At 42.7% G+C, this 26,024-nt stretch overlaps 1 protein-coding gene across 9 annotated transcripts; it reads left to right on the top strand.

Moving 5' to 3' along the window:
* SLC37A4 (solute carrier family 37 member 4) lies at positions 1-25,920 on the top strand. Of its 9 annotated transcripts, none has more exons than XR_003997239.1 (9): positions 1-92; positions 5,298-5,812; positions 10,444-10,676; positions 12,588-12,829; positions 14,351-14,511; positions 15,405-15,489; positions 19,991-20,106; positions 21,668-21,733; positions 22,905-22,927. XR_003997239.1 is itself a non-coding variant. In XM_030538476.1 (9 exons), the coding sequence occupies exons 2-9, from the start codon at positions 5,665-5,667 to the stop codon at positions 24,506-24,508; spliced, it is 1,176 nt and encodes a 391-aa protein (XP_030394336.1). In that variant the 5' UTR covers positions 2,517-2,644; positions 5,298-5,664; the 3' UTR covers positions 24,509-24,598. The 9 variants fall into 9 exon arrangements, 7 of the variants coding, with proteins under 7 accessions (XP_030394338.1, XP_030394337.1, XP_030394340.1 ...); XM_030538476.1 differs by lacking the exons at positions 1-92; positions 15,405-15,489 and adding exons at positions 2,517-2,644; positions 24,435-24,598 and having other exon boundaries at positions 22,905-23,040; XR_003997238.1 differs by lacking the exons at positions 15,405-15,489; positions 19,991-20,106; positions 21,668-21,733 and adding exons at positions 24,435-24,671; positions 25,030-25,920 and having other exon boundaries at positions 22,905-23,040.
* The last annotated feature ends 104 nt before the right edge of the window (positions 25,921-26,024 follow it).

Genomic DNA, 26,024 nt, shown 5'->3' with positions numbered 1-26,024 from the left:
TGGTGATGTACACGGTTGCAGACCAATAGGCGACTGCCGTGTGTCTAGCGGGACGAGGCAGGACTTCTGGGCGGAAGCGGCCGGTCGAAGAGGTACTGTGTGGGGGTTCAGGCCCGCAGCTCTTCCTCGGGCTTCTTACTCCGACGGGTTCCCCCAGGCAGCCCTTGGCTGTAATGACTGGCCTCGCCCTGCTGGGTTGCCGCGCTCCCGACAACAGACACGTTCTCCGATCGTCCTCCCCCCGCGATAGGCCACCCGCTACGTGGCCTCCCGCAGACATACACACTGACTGCCCCCCCTCAGGCTCGTAACCTCCTGTGCCCCCAGACATATCAACACCTGTCCCCCATGGGCCCCCCCGCCACGTAACCCCACTCCAGACAGACCCCCGTGGACACCACAGCCATGTAATCCCCCTTCCCGCAGACATACACCAAGCTCTCACCCCCCAACAGAGCCCCCCAGCCACGTAACCCCACTCCAGACAGACCCCCGTGGACACCACAGCCATGTAAACCCCCTTCCCACAGACATACACCAAGCTCTCACTCCCCCCAACAGAGCCCCCCAGCCACGTAACCCCACTCCAGACAGACCCCCGTGGACATCACAGCCATGTAATCCCCCTTCCCGCAGACATACACCAAGCTCTCACTCCCCCCAACAGAGCCCCCCAGCCACGTAACCCCACTCCAGACAGACCCCCGTGGACATCACAGCCATGTAAACCCCCTTCCCGCAGACATACACCAAGCTCTCACTCCCCCCAACAGAGCCCCCCAGCCACGTAACCCCACTCCAGACAGACCCCCGTGGACATCACAGCCATGTAATCCCCCTTCCCGCAGACATACACCAAGCTCTCACTCCCCCCAACAGAGCCCCCCAGCCACGTAACCCCACTCCAGACAGACCCCCGTGGACATCACAGCCATGTAAACCCCCTTCCCGCAGACATACACCAAGCTCTCACTCCCCCCAACAGAGCCCCCCAGCCACGTAACCCCACTCCAGACAGACCCCCGTGGACACCACAGCCATGTAATCCCCCTTCCCGCAGACATACACCAAGCTCTCACCCCCCAACAGAGCCCCCCAGCCACGTAACCCCACTCCAGACAGACCCCCGTGGACACCACAGCCATGTAAACCCCCTTCCCACAGACATACACCAAGCTCTCACTCCCCCCAACAGAGCCCCCCAGCCACGTAACCCCACTCCAGACAGACCCCCGTGGACATCACAGCCATGTAATCCCCTTCCCGCAGACATACACCAAGCTCTCACTCCCCCCAACAGAGCCCCCCAGCCACGTAACCCCACTCCAGACAGACCCCCGTGGACATCACAGCCATGTAAACCCCCTTCCCGCAGACATACACCAAGCTCTCACTCCCCCCAACAGAGCCCCCCAGCCACGTAACCCCACTCCAGACAGACCCCCGTGGACATCACAGCCATGTAATCCCCCTTCCCGCAGACATACACCAAGCTCTCACTCCCCCCAACAGAGCCCCCCAGCCACGTAACCCCACTCCAGACAGACCCCCGTGGACATCACAGCCATGTAAACCCCCTTCCCGCAGACATACACCAAGCTCTCACTCCCCCCAACAGAGCCCCCCAGCCACGTAACCCCACTCCAGACAGACCCCCGTGGACACCACAGCCATGTAATCCTCCTTCCTGCAAACATACACCAAGCTCTCACTCCCCCCAGCCACGGAACCCCTTGCCTCATGGACCTCTCAACCACATAACCACTCCACAGGCCCCCAGACATCATACCCCCCTACCCTGGATCTCCTACCCATGTGACACACACCCCGACCAACTCTCAGGCATATAACCCCACAGGCATATACAGACTTCCTTCCTGAGGCAGGCATATAACCTCACCCACACACAAGTCCCGTTCCCCACTTAAAGCCTGCAGTCCTTGCCCCATGTTGCCCTCCTCCTGAGTTCAGCAGGAGTGTTTTGCTTTCTGGCATTTTGCTTGATATCCATTTTCTGGGTGAGCTTTCACCTCAAGGATGAGCACCTGAAGAGACTTATATTTAGTTCTTGCCCCCTCCCAACCCCAGACTTTTATCTGTATTGATGCAGCTCCAGTTACAGCAGTGTGAGCTGCCCTGGCTCCACCATTTATCTAGTTATTTGGGCTCAAAGCTAACTCAGTGTCTGCTCTGAACTTCACACTTTCCATGCTCAGTAGGGAAATTAATGTGATACCATGGATAAGAATAATGTCTCTTTTAGAGTAAATTCCTGGTGTCAGGAACTTGTGTCTTTGTAGAGTGCCTGGTACACTTTCTGGTGCCGTATATGTAATATCATCAGACTTGGGCAGCATAATTTTTTGCATCCCAGTCTTAGTTAAACAGGATGTCTTAATGTTTTAAATACTGTGGATGGGTTGTTAAAGGGATTGGGTGAGTTAATGAACTATTATAGGAGTCCCCTTCTTCAAGACAACATCTGTTCACAAGAGGGGTCTGGAAGGAACCTCCCCCAGTCCTCCTCCCTGTTTGTATGGCATTGAAGAGGTCATTGGCTGTGTTGTCGGGTTTCTCAACTTCTTCAGAAGCATCAGGTTTGGCTGCTGTTGGAGGCGGGATAGTGGACATGAAAGAGGAAGAGGTTAGCTTTTAGACTTTTTAGGGTATGGACTGTTTCTTACTGAAGTGCCTAGCATGATGAGGCCCTGGTCACAGTTAGGCCTCTAGGTGATATTGTAATACAAATAGTAACATGGGCTGATAGTGTTCGTTGTTACAATGGAAAATGAACCATTTAATCAGTGTGGTAGCGTTGCATACTGCTCAGTCTTGGTGAATCAAACCATAACACATGCACCATATAGCCCTACATACTTTTTGCTGATGGCTGTTACATACTTAATAATGCCTAGAAACCACAATGATAGGTATGTGGGAAATGCATGGCTAGAGAGAGTAGCTTTTCTTTTCTGTGTGTGGGCTGATTTTGAAGCAGGCAGGGCTGTCAAGCTGTGACAGATGGAATGAAATTAAGTTTTAATTGTCTAATTGAAAAACACAGCAAAGCCCATCGGAAGAGCCAGATGTTTGTAAAACTGGCTGAAAATTTTGAGGGAGTCTTCCCTTGCTGGGTTCTTACATTTAGAATCAGGTTTCTAGTTTAAGTTTAAAATCAAGTAAACCCTAATGGGGAAAATATATGAGAAGTGTTTTTAAATTATACAGTCAAAATGTTCCTCATTCCTCATGTTTGAAGAGGGGACTGCTGCTCTCTACAGACTTTCCATACTTGCTGGGAGCTTATCTGTGGAAGTGCCAGTCTTCAGACAAGACCAACTTTTTAATCTAATTCAAAGGAGAACAATTTTTAAAAAACTAATTCAAAGCCTATCTTCTGCACTTTCACCATATCCAATTAGTTGGGGTGAGTGGCACTTATTCTTTGTCTCCAAGAGTTTCCATCAAGTGCATCTTCCAATCTGACGCAGACCTTTGTCACATCCTCCTTCAGTATCTTGAACCACCTTTTACTGGGTTTTAGCTGTATGCACCTAGAATGTGGTAGCCTTTGCGCATTTTCCACAGCTGTCAAGCAATGTGGTTACACGTTGCTGCCGAGGATGCTCTAGCACTGAATTGATGTACTCCTTGAAGATGAAGACCCACAGAATTTATACAGTCAGCATAATTTTTACAAACTGGCTGGCCAGGCCTTATGTTCTTGGTATGAAATCAGACTTTTTCTTCTAGGAGACCCACCTTTCTCACTTCCACATTCAGTTAAGAACGCTTCCGCCAAGAGAAGGCCAGTTGAAGGAGTTCAACAGTCAGAGACAATGCCAACTTTTGAATATAACTCAAAGGAGAAGTTTAAAAAAACTGATTAAAAGTCGTGAGTGTGAGTGTGTGTGTGTGTGTGTGTGTGTGTGAGAGAGAGAACAAAATGCTCATAATTTGCCTAAAAATAAATACTGGAAACCCCATAAATGAATTAATTGTTATTGTTTGTTGTTGATGTTTTACTATATGTTTGGTTCTGACTTGCTCTGTATTGTACAGTACATAAATTGAGATATTGTCCCATTTGCAAGGAATTTATATTCTCAGCATTATGTTTATAAAGTACTTTGAAGATGAGTAACTCCAAATTAATGTTAAAAATTATTTTTCATAGTTCATAAGATTTTCTTTTCAGGGTGCTGCTCAGGTATTATCCTCATAGTATCAGGGCATCTTTTCTTTTGGTTTCTTTTGAAATATTGATTGCACTCCAAAATGCAAAATGAACTTGAATGCCGTTTCCTTGTTCAAAAATTGTGTAATTGCTTATGGGCTGAAGACTTGCATCAGAACTCCATGCTTGACTACTTTTAATTGTTTTGCACATCCCTTTGCTCTCTGAATTTCTGCATTCATTATTTCTCAGGCCTCGTTATGCAGTCATAGGCAATTAGTGCCCCAATTATCCTTCTGTCTCTATTAATGAGTCCTTATTCAAAATGTAATCTTAGTGTAATTCTGTTGACTTCAGTAGTTTTACACATGGGATAAATGTTGCCCTGTTCTTTGCTTTTTGTCTTAAACCAAGTCTTCTGTCCTGTTGCATCTGTCTCTCTTTTGCACTCCCTCTCCAAAAGTTTTTTCTTTACTATTCCAGATACAAGAATATGTTGCTCAGCTATAGTTGCATTACCTTCCCAGAGTCTTCCACAGATATATTTACAGGCTAGAGAAAGGAGATTAAATTAGATCCATGCAATCACTTGCAGATTCTGAAAATGTGACTAAGACTGTGACACAGTCTTAGGTGGGTGATTATCTGTGTTTTATCCACAGAAAATAACATTAACTGAGAGAATTATAAAACTATCTTGGAAGATGCATTTAATTTGTTTCTGGAAATGCTTATTACATTAGCATCCTTCAGATTGGATTACATTTCGTCTTCTATTACAAATTAATTAGAGTGGGGAGAGGCTAGCTCTGTAATATTGAACCAGCTAAAAGAGCAGAGAAGATCACAGCTATATAATACCTATCGAGTCACTGAAAAGGAAATCAGAAACTAAATGCAGATTGCCTGTTGAAGTTGCAGGGCTTTAGTCTACCCTGTCTGTTCCTTGTAGTGAATCTAGTTTAAGATTGTTTCTGGGAAAGGGATTGATTGATTTCAGTTTGTCCTGTTTGAGTTCAGAGGTCAGAGGAGAGTTACTGAGCAAGGCTCCTCTAATCTTTCCACTTTGCGTACAGTGCTGCTTATCACAAGCTAACTTTACTTTTTTCTTTTTCTGCAGGTTGATGGTTTTGTCCTGAATGACGAGTTCCCTAAGTTAATCATTCTCCAGAAAGCAGCTGTAAACAGAACGGAGAAGAAAAGAGAAGATCAACAAAGCTGTAGCTCTGCAAAATACTCCAGGATGTGAATTCTGATGAGAGTCCAGCCTCCTGTTCAGACACCCTTATAGCTGCTGTTTTACTTTTCCTCGTTCAAAACTGCTCTTTTGTTCTAACTTTTATTTACAAGCATTTACTATTTTTTTAAATCTTTTATTACAACTATTCACTACAGCTGTGAGCTGAATTTTTAAAAAGCAGGACAAATCCTTCTATCAACAGGATTTTTCTTTTTTTCTTTCTTGGAGATATTACTCTGAATTTACCATGGTGAATAAGGGTTACAGTTACTACCGAACAGTGATATTTACTGCCATGTTTGTTGGCTACACCCTGTACTATTTCAATAGAAAAACATTTTCATTTGTAATGCCCTCAATCATGGAGGAAATAGAATTGGACAAAGATGACTTGGGTAAGAACTTTCTTTGTGATAGAGTTTGTGCATGTTTTCTCTTGATATATATCTGGTTATTTTGTGTTACCAGAATCTATACATTAAATATATGTTCTATCCATCTGAAGAAGTGGAGTGAGAAATCACCTACTGTAGAATGTTGATTAATTTTGCCCTAAAAACTCTATCTTTTTTTACTGAAGTCAGTAGCACTATAGGCACTTGCATGAATAAATCTTTATGCAAGTGCCTATAGTGCTACAGACTTCAGTAAGACTGTTCAGGTGAGTAAGGCAAGTTGAATTTGGTCTATATTTTGTAGTCAAAAAATTTGAAGTGGTAGTACATGCTTTGTGTGCCTGAGTTATAATATCTAAAAAGGACACTGCCCAGTTAAAAATCCATGTATCTTTTAAAAAGATTTTCTTCCTTGGTTATACCACTTACATTATTTAAAATTAACTGTTGTTGCCATTGGAGCTGTTTCATTTGTTGCATTTTTACTGAGCTTGGTCATTCAAAATAATTTAATTTCACTTTGTGTGTAGTTAATTTCCCTTTGTAAATCTGAGGCACTAAAAAAATGCTACAGTGTTTGTTTAAAAAACAAACACACAAACACCTTGTTTTGTAGGAATTTTTACAGATCCAAAGGGAGACTTTGCTGAGTTTGAATTTTTTTAGTAGGGTGTTTTGGCCCTAATTGACGTGAAAGTGCCCCCTTTAATTGTTCAGAATGTTCACTTCAAAAAGTAACTTCTTAATCAGCAACAGTTGAAGAAATAGAAAATGGAAGAGGCCTATGAAGTAATTTTGTCTGTTCTCTGATATTGTAGACTTGATCTCACATATTGGAAGCTTTTGTTGTGTCAAAACAGTCTCAGGACTGAGCAACACATACAATTGAAAGTAATCTCTCTTTGATTCATTAAGCTGAGTAGACTCCTAAAAAAAATGAGTAGTGAAAAAAACACTGTAACCCCAGTTACAGTTTAATGAAACAAATGTAGAGCCCTTGTTGAAATATGATCAGGGATGGCATTTGGTTTGGGGCTCAAGAAGACTGTAGATTGACAGAGATTTGCTAGGTAAAACATCCCAAACATGGTCTTGTTTGAAAAATTCAGTTGTTTCCTCTAGTCTTGGTGAACCACTATAAGCCTTTAATGCCTAAAAAACCTTAAATCATTTCAATAGCTTGGCACTTTATTGTGTCCTTCATGTGTCAGTGCTTGGCGTGGAAAGTAAGATTAAATGATGGACGATCTATTATGCTGATTATTCTGTTATGCTGATTATCAGAATGCATTGACCTAAGGTGTATATTTCAGACAAAATGTTAGCAGTGCAGGTGGATCTATGTGGGAGTTCAGTTAATAAACACACAATCCTACATGGATTAACCCTTGGTGCGGAATAAAAGTGTCACAAGGGGAACCAGTGTAGAATAGCTATTCCACGCTAGCTGTTCTGGACTTTTTCCCCATGTAGACAAGTCCTTAGTCCGGTACACTGACACAGTTGCCTAAAGAGATTGGGAAACACTTTCTTTGGAGATGCCTATTGGTAGCACTAATGTCTCCTCTTGTGTATATCATTCTTTGTGCTCAACGCTTTATGGTTTACAAACAGCATGGGATGGTTGGATCTGTAGTTTGGTGAAGCTATAAACTTAACAGTCTCCACAACTATGGTGGAGTTAAAGAAGTCTCAGTGTGCTTTGAAGAGAAAAAAAATACTGCTTTCCATAATCTTTATGTATATCTCACTTCAGGTACTAATAATATTAAACTCTGTATCCGGCTTACAAAAATACGTTTCTGGAAACCAACCAAATAGAAGGCTGTTGTCATTCTAATAGCTAGTAGAACCGATTTGTGCCTGAATGACAACTCCTTGAATGTGCTCCAGTAGGAACATGGCTGAGTTGCCTTATATATTAAAAATGTACACACTTGGACTGAGGTGGAGATGGACATAGGAGACGGAAGTGTGGAGAGTCTCTGGGTTAGGCTAAAAGGGGTAAAAAACACAGGTGATGTCATGCTGGGAGTCTACTACAGGCCACCTAATCAGGTGGAAGAGGTGGATGAGGCTTTTTTCAAACAACTAACAAAATCATCCAAAGCCCAAGATTTGGTGGTGATGGGAGACTTCAACTATCCAGATATATGTTGGGAAAATAACACCGCAGGGCACAGACTATCCAATAAGTTCCTGGACTGCATAGCAGACAACTTTTTATTTCAGAAAGTTGAAAAAGCTACTAGGGGGGAAGCTGTTCTAGACTTGATTTTAACAAATAGGGAGGAACTTGTTGAGAATTTGAAAGTAGAAGGAAGCTTGGATGACAGTGATCATGAAATCATAGAATTTGCAATTCTAAGGAAGGGTAGAAGGGAGTACAGCAGAATAGAGACAATGGATTTCAGGAAGGCGGATTTTGGTAAGCTCAGAGAGCTGATAGGTAAGGTCCCATGGGAATTAAGACTGAGGGGAAAAACAACTGAGGAAAGTTGGCAGTTTTTCAAAGGGACTTTATTAAGGGCCCAAAAGCAAGTTATTCCGATGGTTAGGAAAGATAGAAAATGTGGCAAAAGACCACCTTGGCTTACCCTTGAGATCTTGCGTGACCTACAAAATAAAAAGGCGTCATATAAAAAATGGAAACTAGGTCAGATCACGAAGGATGAATATAGGCAAATAACACAGGAATGCAGAGGCAAGATTAGAAAAGCAAAGGCACAGAATGAACTCAAACTAGCTATGGGAATAAAGGGAAACAAGAAGACTTTTTATCAATACATTAGAAGCAAGAGGAAGACTAAGGACAGGGTTAGGCCCACTGCTCAATGAGGAGGGGGAAACAGTAACAGGAGACTTGGAAATGGCAGAGATGCTTAATGACTTCTTTGTTTCGGTCTTCACTGAGAAGTCTGAAGGAATGTCTAGTATAGTGAATGCTTACGGGAAGAGAGTAGGTTTAGAAGATAAATAAAAAAAGAGCAAGTAAAAAATCACTTAGAAAAGTTAGATGCCTGCAAGTCACCAGGGCCTGATGAAATGCATCCTAGAATACTCAAGGAGTTAATAGAAGAGGTATCTGAGCCTCTAGCTATTATCTTTGGGAAACCATGGGAGACGGGGGAGATTCCAGAAGATTGGAAGGGGGCAAATATAGTGCCCATCTATAAAAAGGGAAATAAAAACAACCCAGGAAACTACAGACCAGTTAGTTTAACTTCTGTGCCAGGGAAGATAATGGAGCAGGTAATTAAAGAAATCATCTGCAAACACTTGGAAGGTGGTAAGGTGATAGGGAATAGCCAGCATGGATTTGTAAAGAACAAATCGTGTCAAACTAATCTGATAGCGTTCTTTGATAGGATAACGAGCCTTGTGGATAAGGGAGAAGCGGTGGATGTGATATACCTAGACTTTAGTAAGGCATTTGATACGGTCTCACATGATATATTCTTATAGATAAACTAAGAAAGTACAATTTAGATGGGGCTACTATAAGGTGGGTGCATAACTGGCTGGATAACCGTACTCAGAGAGTAGTTGTTAATGGCTCCCAATCCTGCTGGAAAGGTATAACAAGTGGGGTTCTGCAGGGGTCTGTTTTGGGACCGGTTCTGTTCAATATCTTCATCAAGGATTTAGATGTTGGCATAGAAAGTACGCTTATTAAGTTTGCGGACGATACCAACCTGGGAGGGATTGCAATTGCTTTGGAGGACAGGGTCAAAATTCAAAATGATCTGGACAAATTGGAGAAATGGTCTGAGGTAAACAGGATGAAGTTCAATAAAGATAAATGCAAAGTGCTCCACCTAGGAAGGAACAATCAATTTCACACATACAGAATGGGAAGAGACTGTCTAGGAAGGAGTATGGCAGAAAGAGATCTAGGGGTCACAGTGGACCACAAGCTTAATATGAGTCAACAGTGTGATACTGTTGCAAAAAAAGCAAACGTGATTCTGGGATGCATTAACAGGTGTGTTGTAAACAAGACACGAGAAGTCATTCTTCCGCTTTACTCTGCGCTGGTTAGGCCTCAACTGGAGTATTGTGTCCAGTTCTGGGCACCGCATTTCAAGAAAGATGTGGAGAAATTGGAGAGGGTCCAGAGAAGAGCAACAAGAATGATTAAAGGTCTTGAGAACATGACCTATGAAGGGAGGCTGAAGGAATTGGGTTTGTTTAGTTTGGAAAAGAGAAGACTGAGAGGGGACATGATAGTAGTTTTCAGGTATCTAAAAGGGTGTCATCAGGAGGAGGGAGAAAACTTATTCACCTTAGCCTCCAATGATAGAACAAGAAGCAATGGGCTTAAACTGCAGCAAGGGAGATTTAGGTTGGACATTAAGAAAAAGTTCCTAACTGTCAGGGTAGTTAAACACTGGAATAGATTGCCTAGGGAAGTTATGGAATCTCCATCTCTGGAGATATTTAAGAGTAGGTTAGATAAATGTCTATTAGGGATGGTCTAGACAGTATTTGGTCCTGCCATGAGGGCAGGGGACTGGACTCGATGATCTCTCGAGGTCCCTTCCAGTCCTAGAGTCTATGAGTCTATGAGTTAACCATCTTATTATAAAATGTGTTACTAAAGTATGCCTTTGGTTTCTAATTTATTGCAGGTCTTATCACTAGCAGCCAGTCTGCAGCCTATGCTATCAGTAAATTTATCAGTGGAGTCCTCTCTGATCAAATGAGTGCCCGCTGGCTCTTCTCATCTGGCCTTCTACTGGTGGGCATAGTCAATGTTGTCTTTTCTTGGAGCTCTACTGTTACAGTCTTTTCAGGGCTGTGGTTCCTGAATGGGCTGGCACAAGGACTGGGGTGGCCACCATGTGGGAAGGTACTGCGCAAAGTAAGTGTACTTTGAAAATCCCCTTTTCTTTTCTTTTTTTTGGCAGGGGTGCAGTACCCGATTTAAACACCAGGAATAGTGCTTACTTTCTCCCAGGCTAGGCTTGGCAGTTCATATCCCCAGCACTTCTGAGCTTGCTGAGTCAGTTATGAAAGTAAAATATTGCTTGAACCCTGGCATCTCTCTCATTACAAATTAAGTGCTGACCAGGGGACACTGAATAGAGGATGATACAGGAATGATTGCTCGGTGTGAAGTTCATAGCAGCACTTGTCCTAACTTCTTCCATAATAGGTACTGTATGGAGAACACTGCAGGGGTCCTTGTGCTGGGACCATAGGTGAATTCACAGCTGTTCCAACTTCTCCTCGCAGGAAGTGCAGTATAGGTAGGGCTCCAGGCATGCAGTCTGTGGATGAACTTCCAGCTGCTCTATCCCCTGCCCTTCTTGGAATAAGAGTCTCATATGCCTCCAGCTGCTTAGTTAAGCCAAGAATACTCAAGTTGGAGAGTTATTTATTCCATTCGTTTGGTTTAAGCAAGAAGCTTTGGTTGTGATTTTGGTTAATTTGTTAAATCTCCCTAGCAGCAGAATTTGTAATCATAAGAAACCCCAGTTGCTGGATTCCAGCCCCCTGAATTGTGAAGACAGAGGCACCATAGCCTCTTCGCTCTAGTAGTTTGTCCCCTGGTGAAAGAAGGAATGATAAGTAAAGTTTGGTCTGAACTGGCAGTGGTCACATGAATTATAAATCACAAGCCAGATCATGTTGCATTTCAGGATATTTTGGGAGAAGATATGTATCCTTTCTGCCCCTAAGAGAAAAAAATCCAGTCTGCCTACACATAATATCAAGTGACATACGGAACACTGTGTGAGCAGGGCCTTGCTGAATTGTGTGTTGTTTAGACAGCTACAAAAGTCACAAATAGATAATTTGGCAGTGTGAAGAAATAAAGCTTGACATTATGAAACTAGGGGCTGGTACCTATGGTTCCCTGTAGGCAGGGACAAAGAAGGCGCTGCCATGGAGAAGGTCACGCCCTTCCTTCCATACGAACATTGGTAGGAACCTCCCTCTCAACCAGCAGTCCTATTTCTGTCTCCGTGCAAGACTAATCCTGGCAATGGGATGTGTAAAAATGAGGACAGGTGCACGTGAGAGATGGAGGACTGAACAACTAATCACCTGGATATGAGGATTCTCTCCATTAAGTCTTTATGCTTCTTCTGATCTATACCCTGGTCAATGAATGGAGCTGGGAGGAAGATGCCTTTCACATAGGGCTGTTTATACACAGTGGGGGAAGCTCACTGAAAATGAAGACAAAATATCAAATAACACTTCCAGAAGATTGTCAACAAAGTATTTGAATTACATGGGGCCTGATCCTACTCCCTTTGGCATTAATGGAAGTTGTACTATTGACTCCATTAGAAGCAGGATTGAGTCACAGCAGTCATTCTGTCAGCAAGGGCCCAATTTGTGCAGCGCTTCCTCAGCATCCACTGCAATTAAGGATTAGGGTCGTAAAGTTACAAGCTGAAACCTTGGTTTATCCCCTCATCTGGTACAAAGCAGGCAAACCTTTTCAGGATGACAGCATCATCAAATGAGTTAGAGAACTTCCTGTACCTCCATTTCCTCATCTGTAAATGGGAATAATACTGACCTACTTCACAAGGTAGGGGTCTGTGAGGCATACATCATTAACGTTTGCAAAAAGCTCTGAGTTTCTTGGATGGAAGGAGATGGAAGAGTAAAATATTTTTCAGTCTAGTTTTATAAACCTCTGTCTGCTAGGATCTGAATTGTCCACCAAGAAACTTAATTGCAGGTTTTAGGATCTAAGTATAATTCCCATTCCATGGCACTTTGCTCACACTCTCTTTCTTTCCCTGTTGTACAGTGGTTTGAGCCTTCCCAGTTTGGGACGTGGTGGGCAATTCTCTCCACCAGCATGAATCTGGCTGGCGGCTTGGGCCCCATTGTTGCTGCTCTGATGGCTCTGCGCTACGACTGGCGCACAACTCTGTCCATCTCTGGCTTCATCTGCGTGGCTGCCTCCTTTGTTTGTCTTGTCCTCATTAAAAATGAACCCTCAGACGTTGGGCTACCAAACATTGAACCAGGAACCATGAAAGGGAAAAAAAGGTGAGCATTAGACTCCTCATCTTACAATTAAGGAGTGCAGGCAGCAGGAGGAGCAAGAGGTAGATGAGACATATTGTAGCAAAATTTAATAGTCTGCGTGTCCCTCCTGCTCCTTGGTGCTGGAACAAGCCCTTCCCATTTTCTGAACTTGGTGCTCATCAGCATTTAACTCCAGGCAGGTCTGCTTGCAGTCGTACACTGTGAGAACACTTGAGGTATCCTGGTTAGGGAATACCTTGTGTGTGTCATGTGTGTCTCGCAGTGTGAAAGTATTGATGCCCTGGATTGTGCGAAGGACTGTCTTCTAATGGAGTCTCGTAGGGCAGGGAAAGATCCTAACCACTTTCATATCTATTCCCAGCTTTGCCACTGACTCTATGGGACTCTTAACAAGTCACTTCAGCTCTATGTGCCATAGTCTCCCCATCTATAAAATGTCTCTATATTAATATTCTTCTGTTTCCTCTGGGGTCTTAAATTATATATGTTGTGGTCTAAGATCCTCCACGCCACAGAGGGGCAAAGTAGAGCCTTTTGCGGGACTGTTTTTAATCTTGCTCCCAGACACTCTGCTATTATGGCAGCAGGCCCTGTGGGACCTGCAGGATCCCAATCCCGCTGCAGGCTCTACGCTAATCCCGCGCAGGGCTTGTAGTGCAAAGCATTATTATTTGTTCCTTACTGAGCAGCAGAGAGAAGTGCTGCCTTTGGCATGTCCCCACATGTCTCCAATAAACAGAGAATTCTGCCTCCTGTTTTGTTGACCTCTGGTTTGAGCGGACACTGCTCAACATTTGGTGTCCTGAACTAGGACATCTAGTTACTAAATGTTGCATCATGTCCAATGAATTGATCCTTCTCTTGAGAGCAAAAGGGCTGGAGGGTTGTTGCAACACAGGGACTGTCACTGGATTTAAAAGTCTACAAAAATGTATTTAAAGTACTGACTTCTGTATCACCCTGTAAACCTTTTGCTACTGGATTTGGCATTTGATAATTGTTGTGGGAACATAATTCCTACTACAATGTATTTTGGGGATATGAGTGTTAGCATGCATAACTGGCAGGTTCATGAAAGAACTGAGCAGCTAGCTTAAATGCTATGTCCTTTGTGGGATGTACACGGCTTCTTTCACTGACTAGTGAAGAGGACTAGAAACAAAATCTGGAAGAGCAGACAATATGTTCTCCAACATCTTCTATCGGAAGTGTTCACTGGGAACCACAAGAGAACAGAGTTATGGAGAGTAAAATGGAGCTTATTGATGTGAGCTTTTTAATTAAGTGGAATAAATACCATGGACAGGTTTCTTTGTACACAGCAAATGGGTGGTAGCAAGGCTGATCCCCTCTAATTATTATGAACTATTTCTACATTTAGAAAAGCCTTAGTGTTGCCAAGGCTGCTCCCACTGCACGCAGAATCTGCTCACAAATCATCCTAACCCACTGCTGGGTTGATTGTGTCCTATTGCTGTGTCCAAGCGATGTAATGGTGTTTCTACTAATTCTCCTTTCAGGCTCATCCAGAGATGACAGCACCCTGGCAGAGCTGCTACTCTCGCCATATCTGTGGGTACTCTCGACTGGCTACCTAGTTGTCTTTGGAGTGAAGACATGCTGTACGGACTGGGGTCAGCTATTCCTGATTCAGGAAAGAGGACAGTCTGCTCTTGTGGGTAAGACACAAACAGACTCATTTTAAAGCTTAAGGCTCTGATTTTCAAAGGTGCCTTAAGGCGCAAGTGTCCAATTCCCATTTTAATGGCATCTGAGTGCCTTTGAAAATACCAGTCCAGATTATTAGGGTTACTGAATGAAACAGGGAATGGTCAAGAAATGCCTGCACTTCCTCATTAGGTCACAAGTTCAAATTCAGCCCAGGCGTGTAGTACCAATAGTGCTCATCGGCTATTTGGTATATGAAATGAGTTTGTGTGTCTGACCAGTTTCTAATGACCAAGAAACCCCCAGCACAAAGGGCACAAATTGGCTCCTTTGTAGAGATTCCAGGGACTGACTAAGTCATGGCGATTGAACAGTCTTCTTAGCTCACCCCAACGGGTCCTCTTAGATCAGAGGTTTTCAGACTTTTGTACTGGTGACCACTTTCACACAGCAAGCCTCTGAGTGCAACCCCCTTATACATTGAAAACACTTTTTTAAAAATATATTTAACCACCATTATAATACTGGATGTAAAGCGGGGTTTGGCGTGGAGGCTGACAGCTCGCGACCCCCTCCCCCACATGTAATAACCTGCCTGATTTGCACCTGCTCTGTGGATAATTTCAGTCTCCCCGGGCTGTTGGTGTGGCACTACCTACCAGCTCTTAATTCAAACACTACTTAACTACAAACAACAAACAATATCAGATGCTCTGAGAAGACCTGGGGAAACTGAGAGACAAGGCAAAAATAAGCATTTTAGGGCAAGTTACTCCATTCTCCCTGATACTGCCTTTATACTGAACTGCTCCCTGTGCACAAACATAAACCATTAATAAGAAATTCTTTTGGTGTTTCCTCCCTGGACCTGATTGCCTAACCACTCCCCTATCCTATGCTCTAGGCAGTTCTTACATGAGTGCCTTGGAGATTGGGGGCCTGGTAGGAAGCATTGCTGCTGGGTACCTTTCTGACAGAGCAGTAGCCGGGTAAGTAGCTTGGAACCTTGTCCACTCCATTATTCTCAGTAGCAAAGCTGGTAGATCTCAGTGAGTAGCTGGAATGTCTGGTAACTCTGAACTTGGAAGTCCCAGGGGCGGGAGAAACTGCAAAGGTGAGAGGTTGTCACGCTGAGGATATAAAATGCAACCTTCCTGGGTTGCCAAGGGATGCTGATGCAGAGTCACTGACACTTTAAAATTAGTTTATTTTTTCTTTCTAAACACGTTAGAAGATACAAAAACTTTTCAAACAGCCGGTATTTTCCAACAGACTGCTGCAAGTTAAGTGCCTATCTTATCTAGGCTTCTTTGAAGTCCCAGTCTGCATGCTCTGTGCCCAGCAGTAGGGGTAGGGAGTATGGGCACACACCAAAATCATTTTCTGTTCCTTGCCTCCCCGAAACTTCTGATGTTTGTCTGAAACTCTATCTGATCTGCTGTGGTTTTGCAAAATACAAACCAGGGTCTGCCCCATACAAAGAGTTGGGGTAGAGCTACAGCTCCAGTCCATTAAAATGTCTGATAATTTCCAAATCAACGAGTCACAAGCATATGGAAACTTGGCCTGATGGGTGTGGTCAGAGGCCTAGGACTGCTGTGCTGCACTGCCGTACTAGTGAAAGTAATGTGAGATTTACTGCTGTCAGTAGTGGCACCGTCTAGCATTCAGTTGGAGTAGGGGAGGCATAACATAGATTGTGTTGTGGCAAAGCTCCTGCTGGGGCCCCTTTCTAGATAATGAAAATAATAAACATTACTTTAAAGCAGAGCAGCACAAAAATGGGTCTATACTGTGAAAATCACTAGCTGAGACTTTCCATCACCACCTTGGTCTCATATGATTAGTGGACACTTCTGCAAAGAGATAAAACTACCTATGAGAAATACATTAATTGACATGATAATATAGAGACCAATATACACGAATCTAGAGCTCATTGGTTTCATTCTGAGTTTTGTGCAACCCCACGTCTCCAGTTCACTTCTTGTGGGTATGCACCTCTTCACTTTTGCTCTCAGATTGTCTTTCAAACAAACCCCAAAACACAAAGTGAAACCTCACCTGAAATTGTTAGAACAAACAAGCAGTTTCCACCCAACATAGTAATTCACCTGACTCAAAACTCGGCTAGGGTAGTCAAAGACTCGCAGGTCTGGATTGAGTTTTTTAATGAAATTGAAAACCAGGTGAATTTTGCCTGGTTTTGTTATAAGTTTATCACAGCCCTATAATTAAATCATGCCTCTGGTTTCCATAAGGGAGAAGCTTTGAGATTTATATAGGTCACTCAAACCAGATTAGATTATAACATCTTGTAGTGTTACCATTTTATTCCTGAGGGAATTAAATTAATGTCTCGCGTAATTTTTAATTTTCCCGCCTAAAACACATTTTGCCAAAATGCGGCGATTCCTTCTTTTGTCCACCAGAGGCCGCTGTGACGTCAGAAAAGCCTGCTGCGTTCTACCCCACCCACAACGGCCTCTGGTGGGCAAAAGGCATAACTGCAGCACTACTTAGGTAAAATTTATTTTATGCGGGAAAATACAAAATTCTGTGCGGTAGAATTCCCCCAGGAGTAGATTTCATCACAACACCCTGCCCACAAGGGCACACAGTGCTGCTGTGGGGTCACCGACAGTTTCAGAATGGCTAGTGGAGGGGGACAGAGTGGAGCATGGGCTCAAAGTGTGGTCAGTAGCTACCGGTGTGGTGCTCTGCTCTTGTTCGATGATGATAACAGTCGGCTGCGTGCATGTTCCCTCTGTATGCTGCCCCAGCGCTGCACAGATAGCTGACACAACAGACTCCAAGAAAACCCCCAAAGTCCAGAGACTCCAGTAAGGTACGAAAGAACCCAAGCCAGGTTTATTATCAAACAAAGCACAGTAATAGTTCCCTTAGACTCTACAAGACATACTACGAATTTGTGCCCCCGGACAATGGACCGGCTCAGTCGTTGGTGGGACTTTCCCCTGCCCACTAGGCCAGACAAAGATGCGCACTCCAGGACCTACTTTTATACAGTTACAGGACAGATTACTCATCCCTACTGACGTAGGGAAGTACAGCCTCTTGGCTCATTAGGGTGCTGTCTCCTCTTTGATCATCTTGTTTCAAACAGATCTATCCACCATGCTGTCCTTTTGACTCTGTCTTTAAGATGCACCTGCCTGTTTCTTGTTAGCTCTGTGGAGTGTTCTGATGTCACTTGGCACAAGTTCCTCTATTAGCATGTATGTGTGGATGCACCTGCTTCTAGCAGCCCTCTTCTCGCCAACTTCTGTGAGTGGGGCCTGCCTCTGGCTCACAGCTCAGCTTTTGCTTAGCAATGCCTGGAAGTACTTGGTTCAGGCTTGAGACTGGGCCTCTGACACAAGAGTTTTATGTTTCCAGGACCTCATCTTACTACAAGGAGCTAGTGGGGGTGACAGCGGTGAGCTGGGACAGGGGAGCAGGGCTGTAGAGACCATGGGGATGGGGACAGGGGCAGATGTGCTGACTGAATGGGAGGCTTGGGGTCAGCCAGGGCCTGCATGGGGAGGCTTCCTAACACCCTCCAGGTTTCACTCCCAGGCTCCTTCCCTCTCCTTCAGCTCTTCTGTTACCCCTGACTCCCCCAAGCCTTTGCAATGCTTCTGACAGGTGCAGGACATACTGTTCTGTACTGTAATTTAAAAAAATTACACAAAGTTCTGTACTAATATGCCTAGTAAGCATCTATTTATTTGTCAAAAAAAAATATCAGAATTTTCTTTTGGTCTGTATTGTTACAGACATACTTGCTGACAGATGTTTTGAAATAAATTACCAAAATAATTGTAACTGGCATGATTATATTTGTGTTATTTTGACAAATAAAATATGCAGAATTTTGCAGAATTTTCCAATATTGTGTGCAGAAATTTTTAAACCTTTTGTTACATAATTTTTTTTTTTTGGCGCAGAAATTCCCCAGGAGTACCATTTGCAGGATTGGACTGCAAAACACAAGCCATAAAGCTTATAATTATACAGATATTAAGTATCCACAGGTTATAAAGCAGTAAAAACGTGGTTATGTAATTCACTGTGTGGATTCAGTGATGGGAGGTAAAATTACAGTTTGTTATAAATCCTGTATATTTATAGCCACATTCTCTGACCTCCACCCATGTAAAGAAAAGTCGAGATGAGAGAAATTCACTCCAGTTCTGTAACTATGGGCACTGCCTGTGTTATCCATCAAGTTTCCAAGGGAAATATCCGGCTGACATTGTTTCTGATGAGATTACAGATATAGTTGATAGAGGTAACTGTGGTGATAGAATATACCTAGACTTCTGTAAGGGAGTTGACTTTGTGCTTCACAATATTCTGATTTAAAAATAAACTTAGCGCTATCCAAAATTAATATTATCCAATATTAAATGGATTAAAAACTAGTGAACTGATAGAATGTGAAAATAAATTGTACATAGGAAATCCTCATGCAATGAAGTTGCTTCCCACAGATTCTATTCTTGGCTGAGTTTTATTTAATTTCTATCAATGATCTGAAAGAATACATAATATCATTGCTGGAAAAAATGTGCAGATGACACCAAAGATTGGTGGAGTGGCAAATAATGATAAATACAGGTTCATTATACAGGATAGATTGCTTGATAATGTGGGCTCATTTGAACAATATGCTAAATGCAGGGTCACATAACAAAGAATGTAGGTTACACAAGAGGGGTAGCATATCCTGGAAAATGGTGAAATTGAAAAAAACTTAAAGGTCATGGTAGATAACCAACTGAACATGAGCTCCCACCTTACTGCTCTAACTAACAGGCTAATTTATAATCCTTGGATATGTAAGCAAGGAAATCACAAGTAAAAGTTAGGGAGTTATTACTTTACCTCTGAATGTGGCATTAGTGTGACCATTACTGGATTACTTTGTCCAGTTCTGGTGTCCACATTTCAAAAAGGATGTCGAAAAATTGGAAAGGATTCAGAAAAGAGCTACAAGAATTATTAGAGATCTGGAAAATATGCCTTAGTGAGAGATTTAAGAAGCTCAATCTATTTAGTTTATCCAAAAGAATGTTAAGAAGTGGCTTGATCATGGTCTACACTACAAGTACTGTTACCTACGCTGGGGAGATTTCTGATAGAAGAAGCCACTTTAATCTAGCAGAAAAAAGCATAATGAAATAGAGTGGTTGGGAGCTGAAGCCAGACAAATCAACTAAAAGTAAAGTCAGAGAGGATAATTAACCACTGGTTCAACTGACCTTGGGACATAGTGGATTCCACATCATTTGAAAGACATCAGTCTTGATTTATAGATATACTGTATCTCAAACAGAAGTTATGAGATTGAAGCAGAAATTACTGGGTGATGTTATGTTATGCAGATCATCGGTCCCTTTTGGCCCTAACTTCTGTGAATCAGTTGGCATTAGTAAACTCACTTTTCTGTTTGCATTCTCTCACTTTGTCCAATATGTATTACAGGTGGGTCTGTCAAGTTATGGGAATCCTCGGCATGTGCTCTTGCTTTCCATGGATGGTGGGAATGTCTGCTTCAATGTACCTTTTCCCGGGTCACAATCACAAGTGACTCTCCTAAGGTAACCCATGCACAAGCAGTTGATTACGCAATGCACCAGGTGGTGGACAAAAGAAAGTTTAGATCAGTTTCATTTAGAATCAGGGGTGCTCAAACTGGGTGTCAGGACCCTCAGGGAGTTGTGAGGTTGATTACTGAGGGATCACGAGCTGTCAGCCTCCACCCTAAATCCCGCTTTGCCTCCAGCATTTAAATAGTGTTAAAGTGTTTTTAATGTATAAGGGGGGGGTTCACACTCGGATAGGCTTGTTGTGGAAAGGGGTCACCAGTACAAAAGTTTTGAGAACCATGATTTAGATGGTGGTAAATTGTTCTTGCACTCAGGCACTGACTAGCATAGGTTACAGAAGCAGATTCCTGTGTTATGCATTGGAAGTTCTTCATAAAATGGTAGCAGTTTGATGCCACATTATTTGTTTGATTGTGAGTACTTGTATGCTCAGTGCTGATCAAATAAAGGAGGACCCAAACGATCTGAAAGAGTTCAGTCTAACTATTAGCAAAGCATGCTCAAACACTAATAATGATTTCTGGGACTCTGTGAAATCTGTAGCTCTTCCTCTGACTTCATAATTTTTTTTTGTAAATGACTGTATAAAATTCCCAGGGCATCCTCTTTGAGAGATCTATAAAATGGATAGTAGTATAGCTCTCTGGAGCCCTGTTTCAGAACCACCATGCGTGGTCTGGAAGTTTATGGGTTTTATCTGCAGCTGAGAAATGTAAAGCATTGACAGCCTGAAATCTAGTCAGTTTCACTAACTCAACTAAAAATAGCTCCAGGGTCCTAGACTTGCCCAGAGTCCTTAGCTAATTTGGGTGATTTTATTTTCACAATTAGTTTTTTTTCCTCTCTCCCTTCTGCTGTGTGAAACTCCCACAGATGAGGAGAGACTGTTTCCAATGCAGACTCAAATTGACTATACATAGTGCTGTTAAATGTACAAAGTAAACAAACTGAAATAGAGAAAATGTCTCCTCTGCTCCCTTTCAGTTATTTGATGTTGTGTGTAATAGTGTAACAAGGTGGCAGGGATAAAGGGTCTTTTGCTGAGCCACCCTGTTGGCAGGAATTAGAATCCTGCAAAAAACTGCTGAGTAAGTACTGCTGATTGCTTGTGGCAAGTGCTGCTTGTTAGCTCCAATAGCATATAAGGGAGGTGGAATCAGCTGCCAGGAGAAAGGGAATTGGGCTCTGGGACAGAGCTGTCTCTGAAGGGAAACTATAGGAACAGTCATGACAGGGAGAAACTTATTTGAGGTTATGTTGTGGGGTTCAACTTCCAGTAAAGTCAAACTCCAAGAAGTGGTAAGTTTGAACTCTGACTATGCAGGGCAGTGTGGGAACTCCACCTGTTCAGGTAGCTAAAGTGTTATCAGGCAGAAGAGTGTTTAAGCTGATGGTATCCCTTTTACTGGTGAGGATTTTGTTAGTAGCAAGTTTGACAGTTCTCTGCACCAACCTCTGATATTTGTTTGTTCTGTTTCTCTTTCCCTGGTGGTTGCCAAACAAATGGAATTTCACTTCTACCCTTTTTAATGTTTCCTCACTTCTCCCTCAGGAAAACGACTTCTGGATTGTAGCCTTGCATCCTCTCCCTGCCCTCACAGGCTTAACAGAACAAGAGGTTTCTGCCTTGTCTTTCTCCCTTCTGCCTGTTTCTACTTTTACTGACTCTTTCCTACTCTGAAAGGTTGGTTAGTTGAACAGAATGTATAACCAGGGCATTATGAAGAGTGCTGTAAGTTTTCTGAAAGAAGCTTCATAATTTCATATTACTAAACTAACAATCTAATAAAACCAGTACTAGAACACCGATAGGTGCTGGGGATGTTTACTCTTTAGATGAGATAATCAGTCTGCACAACTCTTAATAGAATCTTGTGGCTAAGGCATAGGACTTGGGATTCCAGACCTGGCTTCTATTCCTGCCTCTGCCATTGACTTCCCTTTTGACTTTAGCAAATCACTTCCTGTCCTCCTTTTTGCCTGTTCCCAAACAGTAAGATGGGATAACACTTTATGCCCAAAGGGATGTTGAGGCTTAATTCATTAATAGTTATACAGCATTCTGTGATCCTCAGATGGAAAGCATTAAGATGGGCAAAGAATTATTAAACCCTTTATGGGCCTCAGATTTGGTGCTATTCCTTAGTACTTTTCAATGCTAGTTTTTGTTAGCGTAAATTCCACCTTAAGAGTCCAGTTCAGGCAGACTATCTTTTAATATAACATTGCAGGATTTTCAGCTGACAAAATAATGGGGATGCCTCAAAACAGGTATAAATGCCTTTACCAACATGTCTCCTCCAACTATAATGCCCTTTACCCACAGTCTTCAGAATGATTTTTTAAAGACTACTATGCAGGAAACCCCTTTTATGTGTCATTTCACTGTAACTTAAAGCTCATTAAATAGAACCTTTGACAAAAACACAGCAACCACATCTTCCTATTTAGGGTGTTTCATATTGAGACCTGGCCTTATGTGACAGTTCAGATGGTTATCATAACCATACATAAAAACAAAGTTCTTGCTCGGAAGCTGATAATGTGCTAGCCCAATGCAGTCAGGGATGCATTCAATTATAAACCATCTTACAAATGTGTGGCAGAGCAGACCTCTGTTTCACATGGTTAGACTTTATATCCACTGGCTAGGGAAGCAGGGTAAGCCAGAACAATGTTTAGTTTGAAATATATTGTAGACTGGGCCTTATACATTTTAGCCAATGTCTAACCCAATAGCAGTCAAATTTAGAGATCCCATTCTGATTTCTCTTTGCTTGTGTTGATAGCTGTGGATACTGATTCTAGGAGCATCTTGGGGTTTCTTCTATGGACCAATTGCATTGTTTGGAGTGATAGCAATGATGTGCGCACCTTCCAACCTGTGTGGCACCTCCCATGCTATTGTTGCACTACTGGCCAATGGTGAGTGATACTCCTCCTCCCTCACACAAAAACCTCAAACAAACCTCAGAACCTTTATTCTGTAGCAGCAAGAAGCCCCAGTTCCTGATGATCTTAGTCTGGCAAGATGAGATTTCAGATTGGCTCTGATATTCTTGATATGATTAATTGCTACTTAATGATACGAAAGGTGTGTCTCAAGCAGCGCAGATGAGAGAACTGGAAGCAAATGACTGTGCAAGTGAGTCTGTTTATTCAACAAATTCATGGGTCTCTGAAGATTTAAGACTGTCACTGAGCAACTTCCCTAATCTCATGCTTGATTCTCAACATGTTTAGTTTCAGTTGCCCACCATCAAGGACTCTGTGGGCCCCACTGAAGACTGCAGTCTGTACAAAATCTCTGGAGACTGCAGATACCCATATTCTAACAGGTTAGATTTAGAGATGGACAAATGTGAAGTGCATCTTTTGCGTTGGGCCTTCTGTACCCTGGTCATCATACGTCACCTTTAAAGACTTCTTGTTAAAAGTCTTTACCGTTGAAACCTGGGCCTTTACCAGTCCAGTGAGATTTAACGATAAAAGTCCAGTGTGCAGAGGGTTAATTTGTTAGGGAAAACAGTCCAATATACACTAATTCTCTTTAAGATCTTTCTAGTCCTTTAAAAAAAAAAAAAAAGTCAGTAGTCCAAGAGTTGCCACAACACTCTGAGCTCTGGACCAGGCTTGAGTCCTAACATCTGGGTCACAATGAGAGATGGTCCAGTTCAAGTTTGGATCCATACTTCCCCCAAGGCAGCGGTGTTTAACTCTGTAGTTTTGGATCAGGACACATTTCTGGTCACAAGTGAAAACACTGCACTGTTTAATTGTCTGTCCCTCTTATGAGGCTTCATTTTCCATATGTACAAATTTTGAAAAGCTTTGCCAGAGCAGAAAGTCTGTAGCAGGTAAGGGCTCATGTATACATCAGCTGCTTGCGCCGTGACAGGTGGCAACTCGTTCCTCGCTTTCATAATAAACATTTGTAAATAATAAAGATAATTGCAACCACAAACTTGTATCTTCTGTGATAACCAAATAGGAATAACTTGCTCCCCTGAGTTTTCTGGCAGTGAAACCTCCGTTGGAGTAAAATGTGGCCATAGCCCATTCCACTTAGGAACCCTGAAGGAGTGACCCCAAGAAAGAGTCTGGGCTACTGAGTGACTAGCTCTGTTTCCCAGGCAGGACAGAATTGCTCTCTACTGTATGTTTATAGTGCTTTGTCCTTAGTTTAAACTATCTGGCTTGAAGCATTTTTATAACTGCAGGGACCAGCACAAAGAACAGTGTCAGTAAGAAGAAACTGTAAGGTTCTGCTGCTATTAGGAACCTCTAACTCTGTTCTTTTCTCCCCATTATCCTTGCAGTTGGTGGTTTCCTGGCAGGACTGCCTTTCAGTACTATAGCAAGTACTACAGCTGGGCACACGCCTTCTGGGTAGCTGAAATAACATGTGTCATCAGCACCATAGCCTTTTTCTTGTTACGGAACATCCGCACCAAGATGGGTCGGGTACCCAAGAAGATTGACTAAGATGAGCTACAACGGTAGTAAGGATGCTCCAGATGCTTATCTAGGATGGCAAATGACTACGCACTGGCCTGGTATGAGTTTCCTACCAATGCTGCCTAGAGCAGAATATTTCATCAAAACTTCATTTAATTTTAGTCATATTCCTGTTTAGAAAGGCACAAGATCTTCATTGGCTGTTATGTTTAATGCCTACACAATTTGTGGTTGTTCAGTTATAGTTTACATCTCATGACCTCACTTTACCTCTTACTTAAGTACTGGTAGGTCTTGATAGCTAAGCTAGAAGTACTGCAGAAGACTAGTACCTGCCTAGCCTTCTTGCTGCTGGCCTCAGATGTAGGTTACTCTCAATTCACCTTCATGCTTACAGAAATATTACAGTTAGCCACCACTGAATCAATTTTCATTTACCCTCACTTGCTGCTGTAGGTGCAGCTGTGACCCAGCTTACTCTGCCATGAGCTACCCTGCTGTGCCTCCCTCCCCAGAAGCAGAGACCGCTAGCCTATTACTAAAGAAAAACACTGCTTCCCCAGCTATTGTCAGAGACTGTAACAGTTACTGGTCCACATATTACTGCAGATCCCTGCACTGCAGCAAAATGGCTCCCTTTTCAGTAATGGCAAATGAGTAAAGTCCTTGGAACTCCATTCAAGAGATGGAAGTACTGTACAACCAATTACTTTTTTCTTGTTAAATTAGTCACCGTGGCTTACTCAGAGTATTAGTGAACTGCAAAACAGATGGTTACCAGCAAACAGAATAGTACTTCTTGGAGTACCAAGGAAATTGATTCAAGCATGTATGCAGTAACAGCATTATAGACGCAGACATACTTTGTACAGCTCCTCTCTTTATGCATTATCTAGAAAAGTCTTTAAATTGAGATTATCATTAGTTTGTAGATTTGTATATGTAACAATTAAGGATATTGTCAGGTGAAAGTGTAAATTTCTAAGGCTCCAGTTCGCTCACCCAGGTACAGCATTTTAGGTTAAACTACAGACATAGGGGCTGCTTACTATATGAATGCTTGTTAGCAGGACCATTGCTCCATTGGCAGTAAATATGTCTCATGTTACCAGACTTTTCTTCTCAAGATTTTTGTGTATGTTCTCTGCAGGGTTTTAGTATTTAGAATGCCTGTAGATAAGCAAGAAGTGCCAGCGGTCACCACTGTAAAGCTACTTTGACATAAGATTGTTCTGTCAATCCTAACAAAATGGCTAAATATTGTATAAAGTAAACTACATTTGATACTTAAGCATGAGTATTAAGAAATACTGTTTACCAACGGGGAAATAAAATGGAGCACTGCAATGAGAGCATGAGATTTCTTGGGCAAAGGATCAAGAAAAAAAAGAGGGAGCTCTTGCCCAGAGGTCAGTGCTGGATGCACGACATTCCTCTTTCTACACTGAGCA

This window comes from Gopherus evgoodei, chromosome 19 (assembly GCF_007399415.2).
Source record: "Gopherus evgoodei ecotype Sinaloan lineage chromosome 19, rGopEvg1_v1.p, whole genome shotgun sequence".
Lineage (NCBI taxonomy): Eukaryota > Metazoa > Chordata > Testudines > Testudinidae > Gopherus > Gopherus evgoodei.
This window is presented reverse-complemented; position numbering and strand designations above follow the sequence as displayed.